The sequence below is a fragment of the Zalophus californianus genome, chromosome 3 (assembly GCF_009762305.2).
Source record: "Zalophus californianus isolate mZalCal1 chromosome 3, mZalCal1.pri.v2, whole genome shotgun sequence".
Taxonomy (NCBI): domain Eukaryota; kingdom Metazoa; phylum Chordata; class Mammalia; order Carnivora; family Otariidae; genus Zalophus; species Zalophus californianus.
The window spans coordinates 176174713-176199058 of NC_045597.1; the positions used below are offsets into that span (position 1 = coordinate 176174713).

At 36.3% G+C, this 24346-nt stretch overlaps 1 protein-coding gene across 6 annotated transcripts in view; it reads right to left on the reverse strand.

Moving 5' to 3' along the window:
- The window catches only part of USP37 (ubiquitin specific peptidase 37), an 81418-nt gene that overhangs the window by 55914 nt on the left and 1158 nt on the right, over window positions 1-24346 (reverse strand). For 3 of the 6 annotated variants that reach the window (XM_027589831.2, XM_027589827.2, XM_027589828.2), the window contains exons 2-7: window positions 20499-20639; window positions 15019-15241; window positions 11410-11581; window positions 9591-9691; window positions 7078-7256; window positions 6426-6500 (exon numbers count right to left, since the gene is read on the reverse strand). In XM_027589831.2, the coding sequence (XP_027445632.1) occupies window positions 6426-6500; window positions 7078-7256; window positions 9591-9691; window positions 11410-11581; window positions 15019-15174 (683 nt within the window). In that variant the 5' untranslated portion in view covers window positions 15175-15241; window positions 20499-20639. Of the gene's footprint in view, window positions 1-6425; window positions 6501-7077; window positions 7257-9590; window positions 9692-11409; window positions 11582-15018; window positions 15242-20498; window positions 20640-24346 lie in introns of those variants that run through there. The other 3 variants (XM_027589829.2, XM_027589830.2, XM_027589832.2) reach the window with 2 other exon arrangements.

Here is a 24346-nt window from a genome sequence, read left to right on the forward strand (position 1 = left end):
TAGTTACTATTTTAAGTCACTAAGTTCTGCAGTGATCTGTTATACAGCAACAAATAACTGATACAAGTAATATGGAATAATAACCATAAAGACTATAGTACTGGTTGGCTGTTGCTATGAGTACTGATCCGTTCAATGGAGAAAATGATAGATTCAGTTGAGCCAATTACCAACTTAAAGACAAAACACCATGAAGAATCGCTCATCCAAAGACAGTTGCAGCCCAGATCTTTAGGATTTGAGAACAAGAACATGCTGTTTCCAGAAAAGAAAAAAAAAAAAAATATATATATATACACACATATATATATATGTGTATATATATATATATATATACACACACATATATATATGTGTGTATATATATATATATATATATATACACATTCCTTAGGAAATATCACACACTACTCCTGGCATAGTACTAAGGCCTGGAAGAGACTGAATATCTGACTATGGGTCATCAATCAGAGTAGCTATCATGAACTGGGTGCTATCATACTCCTAAGAGTCGTTAAGACCAGGAAATTACAGCAGTAATGCATCATAAAATGGAAGTGGTATATCTGGGATGAGTTCTAAGCAAGCAGGAATAAGTAACAAGAACAGGCTTTATGAGTACTCCCTATAGCCAACTGAAAGAGGAAGAAAAACCTAGCCTGATTCATGGGTACATCATCTTTGTATCTTGCTAGAGGATGAAAATGAACTGCTGTTGCACTATAGACCCATTATGGGACTGCCCAAAAAGAGAATGGTGAAAGGAAATCCTCCACTGTGCAGAGTTTGAAAGGTGCACTTCATTATCCACTTTGTGCGGGGAAAAGAGTGGGCCATGGATTCCTGGATAGTGGCAAACTGTTTGCATGGATAGTCAGGGGCCTGCAAGTAGCAAGCCTGGAAGATCAGGGAGAAATGATTTATGGAAGAGGTATATGAATAGCCATATGGAAATGTGTACAAAGGGTGAGGATCTTTTTCACATATTAATGCTCACCAGAGAATTCCACTAAAGCGACATTAAACAATCAGGTCCTGGTTCGCAGAGGGGAAACTTTTTTTCACCTGTGGGGACAGTAAGAGTCCCATTTAATCTAAAGCTATGCCCGCTACTCATTTTGGGGTCCTCATGTTGGCAGAGCATCAGGCAAAGAAAGGAACTGCCATACTAGCAGGGGTAACTGACTTTATTATAAGGAGGTACTGTTGATGGTAGATAATGAGGGTAGGAGGAATATGGAATAACAGGGACTTACTAGGGAATCTCTTAGTGTTGTCATGTGCAGTTTTAACTACAAATGGGCGATTTCAGCAACCATGGCCTGCACAAGCACATAGTGACCAGGGGCTCATCCCCACAGGGATGAAGATCTTAGTCATATCACTAGGCAAATCACCAAGACCAGGAGAAGTATTAGTGGAGAATGCAGCAAATCTAAAATGGATGGTAGAAGAAAAAGATAATAATATCAGTTATAGCCTCAAGGCTATCTACACCAATAAGGACAAAAAGGACTACAGCTCATCCCTCTAATCCTCCTTTTATAAGATCTTCATCCAGAAATTGGGCAGCATCAATGTGAAGAATGCGTGATAACATGGAATGAACTTAATAGTTATGCTCCACCAGAGCCCTTCAGATCCCTTTTTATACTTTTCACACCTCCAGACTGGGTGTTTTCAACAGCCAGCACCTGCGGTTCTTCTTCAGAGGACTGCCTTTGGGATACTTAAAATATTTTGCCCATTTGGGCAAAGCCACAGAACCAAAGACTGTACAGTATGAGAACATAAAAGCCCATCTTCCTTACTTCAAGTTGGAACAGGCCCAGTGCCCCCTGCTGGATCAAGATGAAGCCTACTCTCCCACAGAGATCACACCCTTCTTTGGCTTCCTCTCCTTCCCTGTCCTACTTTCTTCACTTTGATCTCTCCTATGAGCACTGTCTTAACAAGTCACTTGTACAAGTATCTTAATAGAGTCTTTTAGGAAACTCAAACTTCAAAAAATCTGTGATATTGTGAAAAGTGTTATTAGCCCAGAACAAAGATCAGAAATTTAGGGCTCACCAGACAGAATTCTAAGTGGAAAAAGTGGGATGATCCCAAAGTGTGGTGAATATGGTAAACTGGCATGCAACAGTCTATTACAACCACCTTTTAGTGTATCTATCCTACAAAACCCAGAAAGCTAAAAAACTCCATTTCCTAGTGTTCAAAATAAGAATTAAGATAATTACATATAATTGCATAATATCTGCAAAGTGGAAGTAAGGCAGAGGTCATGTGCTCTGTTCCTTGTGATGGCAAAAAAAAATCATTTTGGAGGTGTCCAGTTTTTCCATAGAGATTTCTAATCTTGGTAGTGGCAGCATGGTTCCAGAGATGATAATTTCCAATTCAGCTATTAGCTTTGACGATAGCCAGGAGCATCTTTGGTGACCTGATCTGAGGCATAGCTCTCAAAATCATTCTGCAAGCTTAACCTATAGCCTATCTTTTCAGCTTTCCTAATGATTCTGTAAGTCATTTCATACTCTCTAAAGGCAAATACCTTTATGTGTAAACTAGATAAATGAAGTTTGTTTCCTACAACTAGACCCTGAATACACAAATTTTGTTACTAGAAGTGGGGTGCTACCATAACAAACCTAAAATATATAGCACTAGCTACAGTAGGAAGGCGGAGAGTAAGGACATAGATATTACAGATTGGAAAGTTGGTGAGGACTGTTAAATCACAACATAATATTTATAAAACTGTTATCTGTAAGGGCACCTGGGTGGCTCAATCGGTTGAGCGTCTGACTCTTGGTTTTGGCTCAGGTCATGATCTCAGGGTTGTGAGATCAAGGCCCATGTCAGGCTCTGCACTCAGGGGGTTGTCTGCTTGAGATTCTCTCTCTCCCTCTGCCCCTCCCACAACTCACATGCATGTATGTGCGCACGCTCTCTCTCAAATATTTTTAAAAAAACCAAACCCTGCTATCTGTAGTCTTGGGAAGCGGACTGCATACTTACTGAACCTATAGCTCTAAAGGAAAAGATTGAGACAATAAGAACACTGGTCTGTGTTTCAGCAAGGTCCTATTCAAGACAGATAAATTTGGGCAAGGATTAGCCACCTTACAATCAAGGATGAAAAGGAACACAGCCCTCTGTGCCAATGGCCTAGAATTGAAATTGTCTGGTAATCTGAGACTATATGGGACAAAAAAAAATCCAGTTGCTTCTGATTCTCAAACTGAGGCAATGACAGGAGGTAGCTGAGGAAGTAGTTTGTGAAAAAACAACTCCATGTTAATATTAAGAGAAACTAGGTGAAGGGTATACAGCAAAATTCTATATTGTCTTTGCAGCTTTTCCGTAAATCTGAAATTATTTCAAAACCTAAAGAGATTAAAACAAAAAATCCAAACAACAAAAATATTGGTCCCAATTCTTTCTCAAGCCTATAAAATCCTGTTTGTTATACTTTTAAGGAAACTTCTAGATTTCTAAAACTTCTAGATTTCTGGACACTTCTATACTCCCAGAACTTGATCAGCATCAAGCAGGCTACAAAAGCTGCATGGCCCCAAGGAAGAACACAGTCTTCAAAACCCAGTTCAGCTATGGCCTTGAAAGATAACAGACAAAGGAAATCTACCAGAAGACAAAGTCAGGAGTCTAATGAAGTACAATGAAGAAGGGAGTTTCTCCCGGAGGATAGAACAGAGACCGCTACAAGGGCTAACCAAGAACTTAATCTACTGCCTTCACTGTCTTCACAACCTCTGCCTACCAAGATTTCATTGCTGCTACAGAAGAGCAACTCCTTAAGTTTCCTATTCTTGTCTTTTCTAAATGGAAATTTTTATTGTGGTTATCCTATGTCTAAGCCAGCAATGTATAATGACATATGTATGAAGATGGGAGTGGGGAATACAGATGAACTTGCCTTTTAGTTTTTTTAGGTATCAGACCATAAGGTACATGGTCTGAGGCACACTTAGACCTTATGGAGAGAACTGCACATCACCCAGAGATCCTGGACTCTGAACTGGATACAATGACTAAACAGAAGGGAAGAATGATAAACAGATATATTTCTATGGCTAGAGGGGTAAACTACAGCAGACTGTGAGTTGTTTCCAAATAGAATAATAGAATTTGGCTAGGGTAGGCATATTTCCCAGAGTTTCTCATATATTTCTGATATAACCATATGACCAAATTCTGGCCAATGTGCACTGAAGTGGTGTGTACAATTTCCAGCCTAAAGGAAAGCAGTATGCCCTGCCTTTGTTCCTTTCCCCATTCTCACCAGTAAGCATGCAGAAATAGAGTGGAGGCTGAAGCAGCTATCTTGGTTCACAAAATGGAAGCTACTTATTAAGAATTATAGATCAATAAGGTAGAAGGAATCTGAGTCCATGGTGATTGTAGTTTCACATGTCACACCAGCCCTATCACCTATTCAGTTTTACATCTGTTACAGCAACAGAAAAAAAATCCCCATAAATACGTAAAGTTTCTTTAGCTTTTTACCAACTCCCTTCTGGTGACCCTTGATCTAGAATACCAGTTAATTAACTATCAACTGATTTCTGTTAAGGTATTAATTGACCATTTCCAATGATGTGGATGGAGCCAGAGAGTATTATGCTAAGCAAAATAAGTCAGTCAGAGAAGGACAAATACCATATTATTTTACTCATGTGTGGGATTTAAGAAACAAATGATCTAGAGGAAAAAAAGAGAGAGGAAGAACCAAAAAACAGACACTTAACTATAGAGAACAAGCTGATAGTTACAAGAGGAGAGGTGGGTGGGAGGATGGGTTAAAAAGGTGATGGGGATTAAGGAGTACATTTGTTGTGATGAGTAGTGGGTGTTGTATGTCGTGCTGAATCACTAAAAATTGTACACCTGAAACTAAGTATCACACTGTATGTTGACTGGAAATTAAAAACTTAAAAAAAAAAGATATTAACTGAGGTATTTCATAACAATGTTTAACAAGTATTCTCCCCCAATTAAAAAAAACAACAACAAAATAAAACCCTCCCATGATGAGGAAGAGATTGTGAGCTGGTGACTGTCTTACCGTAGGTCTATCCTCTTTTGTTCAACCAGAAAATACCTATAAAAGACTGATGTTCCTTGCCTAGAAACTATGTCGGGTTCACAACCCCCCCCCTTTTTTTTAAAGAAAGAGCATGCTCACGTGTCGGGGGGGTGTTGGGGGTGGAAAGAAAGAGAATCTTAAGCAGGCTCCACACATGGGGCTCAATTTCACAACCCTGAGATCATGACCTGAGCTGCAATCAAGAGTTGGATCCTAAACCGACTGAGCCACCCAGGCACCCCTGGGTTCAAAAATTCTTTTACTCCTAGGCTAACTTTTCACATGAAGAGGGTAAAAAAAAAAAAAAAAAAAAAAAAAAATCACAGTTAAGGGAAGGAAAGACTTCACAACAAAAGAGCCGCCAACAAGAAACAGCTGCTTAGGGGTGCCTGGTTGGCTCATTCAGTTAAGCATCCAACTCTTGGTTTAGGCTCAGGTCATGATCTCAGGGTCGTGAGATTGAGCCCCAAATGGGGCTCTCTGCTCAGTGGAGAATCTGCTTCCCCTCTCCCTCTCTCTCCCTCTGCCCCCCCATTCATGCACATTCTCTAAAATAAATAAATCTTTAAAAAAATAAAAAATTAAAAAAAAAGGAAACATCTGCTTAGAGTTATTCAATTCTATTCTTCCTCTAAGTATTGCAGATTAAAAAAAGCCAGGATGGGAGAAGGGCAATGAAACGATCAATGCAACAGTAATGGCCAAATACTCTCTATGAAGCCTATAATCTACCATCACCAAAATTAAAATTTTTTTTTTTAATTTTATTTATTTATTTGAGAGAGAGAGAGCGCACGTGAGCGAGCATGAGTGGGGTGGAGGGGCAGACAGAGAGGGAGAAGCAGCAGACTCCCTGCCAATCAGGGAGCCCAACGCAGGGCTCAATCCCAGGACCCCAAGAACATGACCCAAGCTGAAGGCAGACACTTAACCAACTGAGCCACCCAGGTGCCCCCAAAATACTTTAAATTCTATTCTATCTTTAGAATTCTCATAAATTGAACCCCTCGCCTCCACCAATTTTCCACAGTGAGTGTAATTACCAATATGAGAAACACTGACCTAGTGCCATAGGGTTGTTTTTTTTTTTTTTTTATTAAGGATTTTATTTGAGAGAGAGAAAGAGCACGGGCGGGGGCGGGGAGGAGGGAGGGAGGGCAGAGAGAGGGAGAAGCAAACTCCCTGCTGAGCAAGGAGCCTGACTTGGGGTTCGATCCCAGGACCTTCAGATCACAACCTGAGCTAAAGGCAGACACTTAACTGACTGAGCCACCTAGGCGCCCCTAGGGCCACAAGGGTTCTTAAAGCAACTTACGATGATGAATCATTTTCCTTAGGGTAATCTTCACTCAACTCTGAGCCAGATAACATTCTTTTCCTCTTTTCAGTCCTGTAGAGGACAAAGAAAAAAAGTTATTTAAAAAAGTCATAATTCATACCATTAAGAAGTATAAACCAACATATTCAAGGACAGAACTGTGACTACTGCTGCCTAGTTCTCTACACCACGTTTTTGATTAATATACTGTATATCTAGGACGCCTGGGTGGCTCAGATGGTTAAGCGTCTGCCTTCGGCTCAGGTCATGATCTCCAGGTCCTGGGATGGAGCCCCATGTCAGGCTCCCAGCTCAGCGGGAGTCTGCTTCTCCCTCTCCCTCTGCCTCTCCCCGTGCTTGTGCTCTGTCTCTCTCTCAAATGAATAAATCAAATCCTTAAAAAAAAAAAAATACTGTATATCTGCATGCTCCGTGTCACTGACATAAATCATAAAAAAACCAATACTAATTACCTACTAAAAATATATACTTTTTATAAAAGGTATAAAATTGTATACTTTCTTCTAACATATTTTACTAACTGGACAATCTCCTTTTTCTCAAAGTATTTGTCTTTCTAAAAGACCAAAAAGACATTTATAAACAAGCTCACCTAATGACTAGGAAAAAAAAAATAAGTCTTCCATACCTATTTTCTAATAACCCTGATCTAAGAGGGGTTGATGTAGATGTCAAAGAGGGAATTGTCCGGGTGACAGGTAGTCCACTTCCTGTTGCAGTCTTAATTGACCCTCTACCTGGATTACCAAGAACTTTTCGAAATGGAATATCATCTTTAGTTTCCAAACTTCCTCTTTTTGAAGATGCCTGTAAGAGTAAAGTTTAACATAGCTAAATATTCAAATTAATTGTCATGCTTTTAGATCATTGATTCTCATGTGGAATCAATTTTAAAAAATACAACTGGAAACCCATCTCCAGACATTCTAGCCTAACTGGCCTGGGGTGAAGCCCATTCATCAGTTTTTTTTAAAACACTCTAGCTGATTGTAATGTACAATCTGTATCAGAAATTGAACTTGACACTTTTCTTCTAGCACTCCTATAAATTTAAAATTTCCACAACATGACTAGAGGCAGAAAGGAATTTGCTTTGAATACCTAACTTTTTAAGAAAAGACTCAGGTACACAAGATGTGATTCTAGTGATAAGGATGAAAATAAATCTTCAGAGAAAAACAATCCAATTATGATTATGATAAAGTGACATAAATGTGGGAAAAAGGAGCAACAATGACATTTGGTTGCCACGACCTAAATGCCAAGTCACAAACAAATACCTCATGTGACTTTTGATGGGGAGAAAGAAAGTGAAAGAGAGTCCAGGCAGAAGATGAATCAAAGAGAATACCTTAAAGACACAGCAAGAACATCAGAGTGAATACAGCAATTTAAACATTATTGAGAAATAGTGCTTTTGACCAGCATTCTGCCAGTACATTTTACAACTAGATTAAAAGCTATGTGATTTGTCTATTGAAGAAATTTCCAATTTCTTTCTCTACAGAATTACGTACAATGTTAGCAGAGGAAAGAATCTCTGAGATCATCTGAATGAGCAGTTTTAAAAAGTTAGAATTTATTTTCAAATGGGCGATACATTCTCAAGATTCAAAAATCAAAATACTATTATCAAGGTCATTTCCTGAGATGTCTCATTATCACCCACTGCCATATACCCAATTCTTTCATTCCCATTCTCTTGTCCCTTGTAAGTATTCTTCTTTATGTAAATGTAAAGCAAATCCTTTTTGTTATACAAGTGGTAGAATACTATGTGTACACTGTTTTGCATTTTTAACCTTTTTGACCATGACCTCCACTTAGAAGTATTTTACATCACAACTATTACATATACATATAAATAACCAAAAGCTTCAGAAATCAATACTTATCCTTACTATGTACAATACCTCCTCATTTCTGTTCTGTTCCTTTATTTAATCCCAGTTGTGACCCATAAAATTGATTTTACAATCCCCCGGAGAAGAAGTGAGAGTATAAATATTTGCTTGTTATATATAACACCTATATATTTAAGTATTCTAATAGTTTAAATTTCTACCCATAGATGAATCTCAAAATAAGTACAATGAGTGAAAAAGCTAGACAAAAAAAAATTACACACTGATTCCATTTACATGAAACTCTAGAAAGTGCAAACTAATCTATAGTGACAGAAAGCAAACCAGTTGTGGTTTAGGAATAGGGACCAGAGAGAAGGCAGGAAGGAAGGATTACAAAGAGGAACGAGGAAACTTTTAAGGGTTATGGTTATGTTCACTTGGTTGATTATGGTGATAATTTTACATGTATACACATAAGTCAAAACATATCAAATTGTATACTTCAAATATGTGCAATTTAGAGCATGTCAATTATGCCTCAATTAAAATGTAAAAAAAAAAAAGCCTCAGAACCTATTAAAAAAACTAACAAAAATAAAATCTTATTCACTGCACAGCAAATGGACTAAATAATCACCTCTCTGCACAGCCAGTAGAACTCATCAATTTACTTAGAGAATAGTTTCCAAGTTCTTCTTACTTTATGCCTGGTTTCTCTTCACAGAATAAATTTTCAGAGACATAGGACTGCTAACTTGTAATAGTACAAAGCAAGTCTCATGGCTGTCTGAATATTTATGAGAGAGAAACTATTTAAAAAGCAAACAGAAGACCTCAACAAAACAGTCTGGTATCATATGTTCATAATGCACAACAGACCTAAAGGGCATCACAGAAATAATAGTAGCAAATATTTATAGCATTGTTAGTATATGGTATTGTAGGCTAATAAGCACTTTTACATGCATTATCTCACAGCAATCCCTAAAATATTACTGCTGCTTCAATTTTACAATCCTGAGTAAGGCTCAGGATACTTAAGGAACTTCTTCAATGACCCATAACAACTAAGTAGCAGCACCAAATCTCAAACCCACATCCAACTCCAAAATTATGCCTTTAAAAACTACACTTTACTGTGGTTCATAATGATGACCATGAGACATAAAGCACAAGTTATGTGTTTAGTAAAACTACACGTAAGAAGGGTTAGTATGTGATAAATTTTGAAAAGATTTTCATAATAGTTGATTATAACTTTGCTTAAAAGCTAGAAAGATTCAAATGAACATACCTGATTGTCTGAGTAAGAAAGCTGCCTGTTGGTTTCCTTCTGTGAAGTCCTGCTGCCCAGAATAGCTCCAAAACTACCAGACCCCTGAGAAGGTTTCATGGCTGGTGGGGGGAAAATAAATAAACTCCAAGTCATTTACTTTAATTAAGAGACGTAATCATCGTTATAGAATACTGAAAAAAATAGAAGCATAAAAAAGAAGCATACTTTCTAAAAAGTATACCTGATCTAAATAGTAATTAAAATTCGGAGCTACAGTCTCAAGCAAAAAATGAAATAACATGCACAAATTTGGGAAAATGTAACAGAAAAATAAAATTTTAAATGCAAAATGAAAATGCTAGAAATTCTCCTATATAAATATCTGGTAATTAACACTACAGAAAAGTCAGTGTGTGTCTATGGCATGAACGCTGACAATGGATACCAAGGAAACATGTAACACATGAGTTGGTATTAAATAGCAAACAACTATAATTTTTTAAAATTTTACAAGGAAAATAGTGTATCAGATAATAATACAAAGTAGCCCTGCTACATCTTCATTTTCTAATATTTTTATTACATTTAAGTTAAAAAGCTCAATTAAAAGTCTGTCAACTCTAAAATATTAGTAATAAAGTTTCGATGTTAATAGAGCTGGAGAGTAACAGTAATAGTGGAAAACTCATTTTAAGCACTAGATTATTTCTTAAGGTCTATTAAAACATTTTAAAAAATCAAAACATTTTAAATGAAAGGGTATTAAGAAGGGGCAGGGGAATCTGATAATACTGTATATGATTTTCTACAGTACTTGCTGTCTTCGTAGCAAGAGTAAAACCACGGAATAAGTCTCATACAGAGAAAGACAAATATCTAAGACTTATATAACAATATGATTCTTTCCAATTATAATTTAAATCCTCCTTCTCTGCTAGCCATATTCTTTTGTGGAAACTTTAGGGTTTTCTACATATAGAATCATATCATCAGAGAAGAGAGATAATTTTACTACCTCCCCTTCTACGCCCAATGTGGGGCTTGAACTCATGACCCAAAGATCAAGGGTCACATGCTTTCCAGACTGAGCCAACCAGGCGCCCCTACTTCTTCCTTTCTAAATTAGATGAATTTCATTTCTATTTCTTGCCCAAGTGCCCTGGCTAGGACTTCTAGTATTATGTTGGATAGTAGGAGAGGGCATCCTTGCCTTGTTCCTTATCTTAAAGGAAAATCTTTCCACTTTTCATTGTTGAGTATAGCTGTGGGCTTTTCATATACGGCATTTTAAGGTAGTTTCCCTCTATTCCTAGTTTGTTGAGTGTTTTTATCGTGAAAGTGTTTTGAATTTTATCAAATGCTTTTTCTGTATGAAGAGGATAACATGGCTTTTGTCCTTCATTCTCTCATTTGGTGCATCACATTGATTTTTCATATGTTGAACCATCCTTGCATTCCAGAAATAAATCCCACTTGGTCATAGTATATAATCCTTTTTTTAAGATTTTATTTATTTGAGAGAGAGAGTGTGCATGCGATGGGGGGAGGGCAGAGGAACAAGCAGACTCATGCTGAATACCGAGCCTGATGGGGCGGGGGGGCCTCAATCCCATGACTCTGAGATCATGACTTGAGCCAAAATCAACAGTGGGATGCTTAACTGACTGAGCCATGCAGGTGCCCCGGTATATAATCCTTTTAATGTACTGTTGAATTCACTGCCAGTATTTTGTTGGGGATTTTTCTATCAATATTCATCAGTGATACGGATCTACTACTATCTAGTAATATTCTTTTATAACTGTTAATGGCAAACCCTGGGAAGATTAGTGCTCACCTGCATGAAGTCTGTTTTGATGGACTGCATCTAGAAACAACCTCATTTCCTCTGCATCCTTACTTGGTACTTTGTCAATAGATAAGAAGCTGTTATCCTGTAGAGTTAACATTAGGCGGCTTTGTTTCGCTCCACTGGGTCGAAGCACCACATTTTTAATGTTATGACTTAACTAATTAATACAAAAGGAAAATTATGTTTCTGTTAAAAATGTATGATAACAAAGTATCATAAAGTAAGTTATACTTTATACTTTCTAAATTACATTTCTTAGTCTTTCCTGTATTAATTTAGGGTTTTTCCCCCCAACCAAAAAGAGTTCCCATTTCTTGATACACTTAAATCAAAGATTTTACTTTTAGGAAAAGCAAACACCTACTATTAAAAATTATTTTACAAAGTAACCCTAGCACTATTGATTTTATGGTAGGGGATTGCATATTTTCAGGTATAGTTATAAAGCTATAAAAACTAGTGAGTTAACAATTTACAGAGCCTAGATGGTTACACTAGCACTAGTTTAGAAAGCCATATTGTGCTAGAGGCTTTCTTTTTCTCCCCCGCCCCCCTTTTTTAAACCTGTAAACTATCTGGCAATTGGTTCAGGTAGCTGTAATTTCAAAGGATTTATTAATCCAAACTATATTCCGGAAAAGAATTCCACCTCTCAAAAACAAATCAAAATAAACCTTTATCAATATAAGAAAGCATCCTTTTCTTTATATATATATGTATATGTGTATATGTATACACACACACACACACACACACACACTTTTTTAAAGACTCTATTTTTAAGTAATCCCTACTCCCAATATGGGGTTCTTACAGCCTTGAGATCAAGAGTCTGATGCTCTACCCACTAAGCCAGCAGGCACCCCCATCTTTCTTTTTTTAACTGTCTAAGCAGGCTCATTTAACTTTCATACAGTCATGAAGATCATGAGCACTCTGGAAACTCTTTTAGCTTACTTCTTCCATTCCCTAGAACTGGTTCAATAATTTGTCTTATACTCTTCCAGATTCTGGGTATGTATCATGAAGTGATAACTTTTATTTTCTCTTGGCTGAAATTTTTCCAAGACCAAATTGAAATCTTACAGTTTACTACCTAAATAATTCTTGCCAATTAGGCATCTTTATTCTCTAATGTGCTCCCTCAGCAGGCATATACAAAGGTTTCAAAAGCTGCCTTTTGCTGAAGACATACCCTTTGAATAACTTTAAGAAAGAATAGCATTTTATATTTTTTAAACTAGAATTGATCTGTCAATTCTAGTTTAAATATTTTAAATAGGAATGTAAATATAATTTTATCAGACTTAATTTATATTCAAGTTTTAAATTATACGTGTGTGTGTGTATATCTATCTATCTATCTATCTATCTATATATTCAAAGCAGGTCTTAAATTCATGTCCTTGAGTAAAAATTCTGTAAAACACAATAGTTTCAGAGGGTTTAACTCCAAAATATTTAAACAAGGAGCTTAATATGCAAAAGAAAAGAGATCACATAAAACCACTATTTCAGTCAGTATACCACTTTTTAAAAATGAAAGTTAAATACATAAGGGGAAAAGCTTGTTCATAAACAAGATGAGAGAATAATCTTGAACCTGAGGTCTTCAACAACTGAAAATCCTATCAAACCCATAATTTTATTAACCACCATACGGTGAGGCCTTCCATCTTTCCTCCAAGTCCAGACCTCTCTGTTGGAGTTCCAGTCCTGTTTACCTAACGCCTATTAGATACCAACATCTGAATGCCTGACACCTCAAACAACTAATTTCTCTTAATCCTCCCACCCCAATTCTTTCCCTCTGCTCCCTACCAAGACATGAAAGGCACTGCCATCCACTCAGAAACTTGGGAATCTCCCAAGTCTTTTCTTTCTCACCCCCCTAAATCTAATGAGTCAAGTCATCTTGAAATCTCTTCAAATCTATTCTTTCCTCCTGTTTCTTCCTACTGTCCTATCCTTTGATTAGGACTTTTATTCTTCATCTAAATTCCCACAACCTCCTCCTATATGTCCTTATTCTTCCACTATCTCTTGAAATAAAGTCATCTGCCTAGCCCCTAAATGAATCTGAACTTGAAATTCTTGACTCCTTAGAATCTAAGCTCCTCTTAGTATGACAAATAAGATACTTCAAGATCTGGTTCATATCTAGCTCTTCAGCCTCTACTTCTGCCACACACTCCCTACTGCCCGTTTATTTTTAAATAATTTTCTGGTTCCCTGAGGGTTGATTCACGCTTGCATGTGTATGTCCATGGACAGAAATCACCTCTACCCTACCTCCACTGTTTGGCAAACTCCTATTTATCCTCTAAATGCTCAGGACACAAACCACTCTCTTCTTTGCATTACTTCAATGTCTGTGAAATATTTTTACATCTGAAAATGCTTCTGATTACGCTTAAGTAAGAAGAAAAGCATCTCATTCAGCTCTGTATTATTAAGCCTTGGTACAGTATCCACCACAGTAATCTGTAGGTGGTTAGCAAAATAAATGCTGAACAGGAACTGATCTAGAACTGCAATGAGGCTGGAATCACAGGCAGAATCCTCATACTCCTAAAGAACTATGTTTTCTTAAATATTTAAATATTTACCGACTGCTAATTTGGGCTGAGGACTGAGAAACCAAATCTCTATTTGAAAAGGAATCTTTCTTTCATTGAGATGAGCAATTAGTAGATACATGTATGTGGCAGAAACTACTATTGTTTCTATTACCCATGTCACCACCTCCAATCTACACCTCCAATCTATTTAAGAGTATCTTTGATACACAAAATTATAAGCAATTTATTTTCATAGTTCAAAAGCAAACAGAAATGGAATTTTTACCCCAGCTCTAGGGTTCTCAAGCATAAAATTTCATAAACTGTTATTCAAGAGAGTACTTCAGTTTAGAATATTATACTTTTGTATTATCTAATTAACAAATACAGAATTTTAAAGTGCAGAAAAATATATTGCTTTCTTAAATTCAAATCGTATCAAGATAAGCAGCTCTTAGCTGCAAAGAATAAAGAGTATAGAAGTAAAAACAAAATTAACTATTTTTTGCAGTGGTAAAATGATGAAATTCTTCAAAAGTTTACAATTAGAAGAAAACAGCAGTAAGGATGACCTTGAATAATCATCCTTGAATGGCCCATACCACAACCTTTGCAGGATTATTTAGGAAGGAGGCATTAGGTTTTAGAAGACTCTACTAAGTGTTATTAAAAGCTAATACTACACAGTGATGAATCTATTATATATACTAAAGAAAAAAGGGGAATAACTAAAAAGTTATCCTAATGTGGTTTTTAAAATAGCTTGATAGAAAAGTATCCAAACTCAGTTCTTCTCAGCTTCCTCCTAGTTTTCTTTTCAATAATGGTGACTACTTCCTGCTCTTTATTATACACCATCAATGATAGTGTTGAATAATTCATAAAATATACACACAAAACTATTAGTGTCCTGGAAATAAGAAGAAATGTTAATCTAGGAGGAGGGCTACCATTATACTTACTATGGTACAGGGAAGGTATTCACTAAAGGCTGTGATTTCAAGATCTATTCCACATCAAACTATGGTAATACCTGAAATATCCTTGGAATTCCTCCAGTGTTGTAGTGAACTACCAGGCTGACTTTATTCTCTTTTTCCACAATTTCAAAGGACCCTTCTTTCCATTTTGTAATTCCAGTCTGCATACTTCGAATTCTGATAGGACCGTGTATCTTCAGAGGAGACATACTTTCTTTAAAAATAAATTGCTTCTACCAAATTAAAAAGCAAAAATACACCTTCACCTGACAGATTCTATGGAAGAAAAATAAAATAGTAAGTCACAATTTCCTAAGATAAGAGTGATTAAGAGTTTGACAGAGCATTTAATAAACCATGTTATGTCCTTTTCTCTATTTCAATACACTTTTTATTAACCAACCTCAAAGGCCTTGATTAGCTGATAGGCACAAGAAAGACAACTAAATGTCACCGAATGTCAGTGACTAAATCTACCCACCTTTATTTCTTCTCTACATTTTCCCTTCTTTGCCATATGTCCAGGATCTATGCCCTATTAGTGCCTAAATTTTCAATTTTGCACCAATAACCGATTGCTGCCACTAAAGGCATGTCAATCAGGAATACTAAAGATTCCATTGTTAAAGTGATTGCCCACAGCAGTATAACCAGCTTTTATCTTCCTTCATGAATGCTAAAGGGTCCTGAATTTCAAATGTAAGTTAAAAAATATTTTCAGTCAGCTGACTCCATTTTTGAATGGAGTTCTTCCCCAAATATCAAATCCTATCACAAAACAACTCCTTCTCCCAGTCAGTAGTATAAGCATATCCACATGTACTGAAGACACTAAATGAATAAAAAAATCGTTAAGAATAATCAAATTAATTTAACTTCCAGAATTATACTGAGAAAGTAATTTATTCTTTAGGCAAAACTAACAGAAAAAACCTCTCTTCCTAAGAACCAACCTAGCACTGATGCTTAATACTACCATAAAGTGGAAAGAATTTTTAGCAATTTTATTTCTGACAAACATTCAAATTTCTGAATGAACTTCTAAATACTTAAAAATTACTTATATCAATAACAATATCTAAAACCTTCAAACTAGCTTACCAAATATCAGCAAGTAAATACAATTATAGCAAAGAATGTTAGTGTTATGTATTATACCCATATATATAAACATACGCACAATCCTCTAAAATTATTAAAACATTTTATTTATACTTTTTTCAAATCTCTAAAAACAGTGCTAATACAGGGGTGCCTGGGTGGCTCAGTCAGTTGCACATCTGCCTTTGGCTCAGGTCGTGATGTCAGGGACCTGGGATTGAGCCCCTACATCGTCATGGGGCTCCCTGCTCAGTGGACAGCCTGCTTTTCCCCCTCTTCAAATAAATAAGTAAAATCTTTGAAAAAAATAAAAAAACATTGCCAATACAGACTCTTGCTTATAATTTAAGAAATTAAAAATCATACTTTGCCTCTGCCTAAACAACTAGAAAAGCTTAAAAAAAGTAGTATACAAAAGAAAAACACAGGAGACCTATTAGGAACCAGCTGTCCCTAATTTATAATTTCCCTTTCTAACTATTAGTTTTCTCAAACGTAAACAGGAATAGCAAATGCCATAGTATTGCATAACTAAGTGAAATAGCACACATTAGGCACCCAACAGACAAAAGCTTTAATATGAATGAAATTAGTGTCTACTTTCTGAATTTATTCCTTGCCTGCAATACCTTTCTCCAAAGACCTCCGATAAATAAGCTGTTAATAGGGGTTGAACTCAACTGCCTATTGGGGCCAGGCAGGTGACATGACTTAAGCAGGCAAGCTATGAAAACTACCACTGAAATCTAACTAATTTTACCATGTAGAATTAGTTAACCCAGTTATTGCCAGATCATTGACCTTTTCAAGAAAATGAGTTCCAAATATTTATGTAAAACTGCCCATTTTAAATTTTGGGCAATGAATTCAAATTTATTTTTAAAAGCTACAAATCAAACAAAACCCACCTATAGGCAGGATACAGCCTGGGGCCCTCTAGTTTGAGGCCTCTAGGTACTGTATATCAAATAACTGGGAATAAAATTTAAAAAGAGATGTGAAAACACTTTGAATAGTTAAAAGGTGTTATGCATTTTAAGTCCTCCATTACTATTCACTCATCTTATCAAATTTTTTGAATGCCTACTTTGGCCAGATTTAGATAGGATAATTTACTAGGGATATGAATCCATTAAAGTAACAGAGTCCACTACTGTTTATAGACCTGTTAACATGGCACTGCTCAAACTAGTAACTACAGAATTTTGGACCAGCAATGTGTTTGTATACTTTTTTTGCAATTAATAATTTGGTGCTTCATTATCTAGATGTGTCCTTAGACTTTTTTCCACTCTGCTCTCAACACTGCCAAGAATATGTGACCCCTCTCCTACCCCAGTTGTCCATCCAGAAACGTAAGAATTATCTTTGATTTCTCTTGACAATTACTGGTATTGGATTGGAAATGGAAGATCATGGTAGAGTCCTGTCAATTCTACCTCCATACACCTTTCCGACATCTTTATCATAATGAACTGTAGATCAAATCACATCATTCTCCTCCTTAATATCATTCAATAGCTACCCACCGCCCTCACAATAAAATCTAGACTAATTAACATGACATAAACACCTTTCATGATCCAGACCCTAATTACTTCTTTATCCCCAGCAAGCCCTCTAAATCCAGTCATCTGAACTAAATAATTTCCCCCCAAAAGCCTTATGTTCTCATGCCACTATACCTTTGCATGCACTGTGGTTCATCTCTGGAGAATTTGTATGGACTCTCCCCATCCCCCAAAACCCCCCTTGATTTCTTCTCTTGGCTATAAAATCAAGGCTCAGCTGAGATGTTATCTTCTTTAAGAAGGCTTTCCTAGCTACCTTTCACTTTTTCTCTCACCCCATTACCACAATGAGACTGTTTCAAGCTTCTGTATTCTCCTGCTTACCCTGTCTTACTTCTAGTATAACAATGTATCATAAACTGTTTACTTCTTTGACTCTATCTACACTTTGCTATTTGAAGACAGGGAATATGTTCTTTAAACTCTGAGTCCCCATTATGATAGCGTCTGACACACAAGAAACAAACTTATTATTCAAGGATAATGAAATCAGCACTATCAATTCTATTCAATTTGCTGTTAAAATATACAACAGCAGATAATGAAACCATAAATCCTTCTTAAATATAGGATTATATTTACTAAGCTCTTTATAAAAGTATCACTATACACTGTACTACATATAACTCATCTTTTGAACACTGCATCTAAGTCTTTTCTATGTGCATCTGAATTTCTCTACTAAATGCAAAGTTGTCCTCATATCTTATCAAAATTCAATGAGAGGGGTGCCTGCATGGCTCAGACGGTTAAGCATCTGCCTTCAGCTCAGGTCATGATCCCAGAGTCCTGGGACAGAGCCCCACATCCAGCTTCCTGCTCAGCAGGGAGCCTGCTTCTCCCTCTACCTCTGCTGCTCCCCCTGCTTGTGCTTGCTCTGTCAAATAAATAAATAAAATCTCTTAAAAAAAATTCAATGAGAAAAATCATTTGTGGAAGAACAAGAATATGCAGTTACAGAATGCATTAAAACAAAAACATTAGTAAACTTGCTTAAACTGGGATTTATATTATTCATTGCTCAGTGAAACTCCACTTTAAGAGTTCTACCAAATTCCCTCACCTTTCCTTATATGTCATTATGGGTCAGGGTACCAAATTAAGAGAGAATACAAAACTCCGTTATCTTAGTGTTTTCTTTACAGACCAAAAGTAATTAACGTCACCTTAAATTCCTCTAACAAAACATATCTTTAAAAATTACATTATTTAACAAAACTGGAGGTGAAGAATTCGAAGTTCACTAAAGCACATGAGAAATAAATTTTAGGGCACCTGGGTGGCTCAGAAGGTTAAGCATCTGCCTTCAGCTCGGGTCATGATCCAAGAGTCCCAGGACTGAGCTCCACGTCTGGCTCCCTGCTCAGCGGGGAGTTTGCTTCTCCCTCTTCCTCTGCCCCTCCCCCTGCTCCTTCTCTCTCTCTCTCTCACTCTCTCAAATAAAATCTTAAAAAAAAATAAAAAATTTTATTGTTTACTTCTGTTTTATTTTTACTTATTTATTTTATTAGAGCGAGAAAGCACAAGCAGGGGGAGTGGCAGGCAGAGCAGGCAGAGCGAGAAGCAGGCTCCCTGCTGAGCAAAGAGCCTGATGGGGGACTTGATCCCAGGACCACGGGATCATGACCTGAGCCAAAGGCAGATGCTTAACCAACTGAGCCACCCAAGCATCCCTGGTTACTTCTGTTTCTATATACAATTTCTCTGTACAATTCTCAAACATTTTTTTTTTAAAGATTTTATTTATTTATTTGACAGAGAGCACAAGCAGGGGGAACAATAAAGGGAGAGGGAGAAGTGGACTCCCCACCGTGCAGGGAGCCCAATGTGGGGCTTGATCCCAGGGCCCTGGGATCATGACCTGAGCCGAAGGCAGACGCTTAACCATCTGAGCCACCCAGGCACCCCAAATTCTCAAACATTTTGATGCTAACTTTTTGGGTTTTTTTAAAGATTTTATTTATTTATTTGACATAGAGACAGTGAGAGAGGGAACACAAGCAGGGGGAGTGGGAAAGGGAGAAGCAGGCTTCCCGCCAAGCAGGGAGCCCAATGTGGGGCTCAATTCCAGGACCCTGAGATCATGACCCCAGCCAAAGGCAGTTGCTTAACCAACTGAGCCACCCAGGTGCCCCTTGATGCTAAGTTTTAAGTGTATGAAATTTTACTTCAGATACTGAACACTTCCTTAACCATTTCTACTAGCAACCTTTCTTTCCTCTAAGGAAAAAAAAAAAACCCTAAAAGGTACGGGACATAAAATTTGTAGAGCCAACAAAACTTTTTCTTAATCCCTTAATTTAGTCCATTCCCGGCTCTTGCACTAAATGAATTAACTATATCTACTTTTGTACATTCATTATACTATCAAGGTTTGCCCTATTCCGTTAAGAGAAAAAAAACTAATTTTGTTTTTCAGTATGTAGCATGATCCAGTGCTAACAGTTAAACTTTCTATGAACCTAGGACAGTGAGGTTTATTTGAACTCTATAATGTTAATTCCCTATTAAAGCAACATTATTAAGACAAAGTATAACAAAATCAAATTATTCTTTAAGTAGGTCCAAAGAGATTCCTCTTTACCTTTTTTCACAATTATTAAAATTACCGTTCAACTTTGAGCATTCTATGAAAGCACAATCAATAATACTGACAAATATGTTTCTGTACCCTATACAGTTATTTAAATGCACGTATTTTAGGTATTGCTCTGAAAACATCTTTATCTAGGGGGTGTTTTGTGGTAAAGCAAGCATGCTAAAATGAAACCATTACTACAAAATAGAAGATAGAAAACTGTTAATTCTTGCCAATTTGCATACTCTTGGAAACATACATCCAAAATAGAAACATTACTTACTTTTCAGTGACTTTTACTGAAAAACCCTATGTAATAACAATTCACCTTTATTCTGATCCTTGTGCCAAAGGCAATGCACTCTTCTTGGGGAACTACTCATATTTTGCAGCTATGCCAGTTCTCCGGAAGCCATCAACTCAGCTAAAGAAAATATAAGTGTGCCTTTTTAAAAGAATCCAATTTACAAAATTAAAACAAACCAAAAAAAGAAAGCAATTGTTTATACAACAAAGATGAACTTTTTGATTATTTAAAAACTACAAACTACCTTACTGAAAACATTTAAAATATAATGCTTAAGATACACACATATACACACAATCAATAAACTTTAGGGATATATCTGCTGTGCAAAATGAGGGATTTCAGGCCTGTACCTTATCCTTTGTGTTCTTGGTGTATTTATCCCTGCTACATTTTGAAACTAAGAAGACAGTGAAAAAGAGTATATTCTTTGTTGACTTTATAAACATTGTTACATAATGATGTCTTAAGTCTTAAGATACCATTTCCATGATGTGTTGATACAAATTTCAAAAGGTAAATTTTGTTTTTACTTTTCTTCATGGGTTTTGTTTCTCAAATTTAGGCTAAGCCTCAGTTTTCCCTGAAGTTCTAACCAAACATCTTTCACTGCCCTCTTGAATGCTATAATATCAACTTTAAACTCATTTGTTCACTTAGTAAAAAAATGACTTAGCTACTTTAATTTGATAGCACTGTGGAAAGAATACCAACATGAAGATGATATAGTCCATGCCCTTGTTATTGGAGGCTCCCAGACTTGTCTACATTTTTCTTCCACCATCATTCAGGCAAAGAAAATTTAGCATCAGCTTTACCCTCATTCTCATTCATCTAAAACCCAGCCTCTTCATAGCTGCTACCCTGATTCAGAAACTCATTTTGCCATCACTCCCACCTAATGTTTATTATGCAATTATTTACTAAGCATAGTGCTAAGTACCATGCATGCATTATTTCATTTAATTTTCCCAATAATCTTATAAGACAGGGATTATTATCTTTGTTTTACAGATGAGGAAACTGAGGCTTAGAAAGATTAAGTTAATTTATCCATGGTTACAGACTCATTAAGAGACAAAACTAAGTCTAACACCAGAACCCACGTTTTTAACCACTACCACATTGCATCCTCATCAATGACTTGCAGCAACAATCACTTTCCAGTCTCCATTCTCTCAGGATGATTCTATCCAATGAATCCTGTACCCTACCATACCCTTTCTAAAGAACTACTCTCTCTCTTACCAAGTGAAGCGTGCACTACCTGTCTCCTTAACCTTCTCCTAAGTGAAGGGCGGGGCAGGAACCTTATTTCTTTTGTACTACAACAAAATACAAGCACTTAGTAAGTGCTAAATACTTGTTACTGAAGCCAATTCATCCCCATTTTTTTTTAAATTTTATTTTACTATGGTAAAAATACTTGATATGAGATCTATCCTCTTAACAAAACCTTAAATGTACAATATGATATTGTTAACTATAGGTACCATGCTGTAGAGCATATCTCTAGAATGTTTTCATCCTGCTTAACTGAAACATTCTCCCAAAATTTTTAACAGACCACTACACATAAAATAAATCCAAATGCCTGTGTTTGGCACTCATACACTTCCTATATTTATTTCCTATTTTTCAACACAAATTCTGTTCTATATACACAAATTATTAAATTTTAATATTTTCCACATCCACCAATAACTTAAATGTGGAATTTTACTTTATTTTTGAAATCCTCATCCTCACTATGCTCATAGTTTAACCTGTTGTTAAAATATATAAACCACTGCTCTGATTTCTAAGAGCTTTCTTTCCTAAAAAGATCCATAAAACAAATGCACAGAGATAAAATTAGTATATGACTAAAAAGGAGAAATCGACCTAGATAAAGTTTATCTTCAATTCAGAGTCTAAAATCTGAATGATTTTTATGACCTAAGAATGAGTAAAATCATCCATAGCCAGAAAACTCTTGGGTTTTTCTTTTGTGTCCTTTGTCTGAAGAGTGAAAAGGTGCTTGTCATCAGATGACAAGATTTAAACTAGTGCTTCCAAAAGACATGATGGTTCCTAAAACAAGCCCCAGTTTATTCACTTAACAAATTCTTGAGAAATAAAAATGAAATAGTTACTAGCATATATTCTAATAGGAGACAGGCTTTAAATAATCACACAATATATAATTACAAGTTCTAAAAAATGATATAAATATAAAGTACAGGGCATGACAAGACATTATAATAGAGTATCTAAGATGTGGGGGTAGAGGGCAGAGGCAAAGGTTAAGCTAATATTAAAGAATGAGTTAATTGGGGATGGTCATGCTGGAACAATCAGCATGTGCAAAGGCCCTGTAGCTGGAAAATAACTTGGTGTGACTAAGGAAATGAAAAGCAGTGTAGCTAGAGTTTAGTGAGCAAGAGGAGGCTGGAGCAAGATGAAGCTAGTGAAGCCAGTAAGAATCAAGTTATGTAGAATCCTGTAGACCACAGTAAGTATTTTGAATTTTACCCTAAATGTAATGCACGTTAGTTTAGTGATGGGAAATCCACTGAAGTTTTTTTTTTTTTAGATTTATTTATTTGACAGCGAGAGACAGCAAGAGAGGGAACACAAGCAGGGTGAGTGGGAGAGAGAGAAGCAGACTCCCTGCTGAGCAGGGAGACTGATCCCAGGACCCTGGGATCAGGACCTGAGCAGAAGGCAGCCGCTTAACGACTGAGCCGCCCAGGTGCCCCACCACTGAAGAGTTTTAAGCAGAGAAATAACATGTTACTGTTGAATGAAGAAGTGATATAGTTTATTTGGGTTTGGGGAGGAGAGTAAAAGAAGAAGAATGAAAGAAAATAGGGCAGACAAGAAAATACTGAAGTGATTCCGCTTATAACAATTACAATAACAATTAAGCCCACTGGCTATTTACTGTGTGCCATGTGCCATTTAATCCTCATAACAATCAAATAAGGTGATTATTATTCCCATTTTACAGATGAGAATATAGGGACCAGTGACATTAAGTCCGGGTGAACGAAGATTGTGGCTTGAACTCAAAAAGTGATACTGAAGATGTACAGAAATACATTCAGACGTACAGATGACCCTTGAACAACATGGATTTGAAATGCATGGAATTACATATACATGATTTTTTTCAATAAATACAGTACCGTAAATGTATTTTTTCTTATTTTCTTAACACTTCTTTTGTCTAACTTACTTAATTCTAAGAATACAGCGTAAAATACACATAGCACAGATTACGTATTAAGTAACTATTTATGCTATTAGTATTCCAGCCAACAGTAGGCTATTAGTAGTTAGATTTGAGAAGAGTCAGAAGTTATATATGGATTTTCAACTGTAAGGGGTCTGTGCCCCTAACCCTTCAGCTATTCAAGGATCAACTGTATTGGATATAGAATAAATAGAACTTAAAAATACATGGGATAAAGGAGAGGTCAAGAATGGATTTCAAGTTTCTAGCTTATGTAAGTGGATAAATAAATGAATATGCCACTTAATGAAAGAGATACTGAAGAACAAAGAATTTGGTATACAGAAAGAAAAATTAAGACTTTGGTTTTAGATGTATTATATTTGAAATTCCTAAGAAAAAAATCAAGTGGAGATGTTAAGCAGACAACTGGTTATTTAGATCTTGAGCTGAAAATAAAGGGAAAAGGATGGAAATTAAAATTCTTAAGTCTTCAATATACAGGTGGAATTTAAAGCTTAGGGCAAAAGAGTAAAAGGTGAACAAGACCCTAGCACTGAACCCAGATATTCCATTTCACTCCATCAAACATCTCTCACTGGGATCA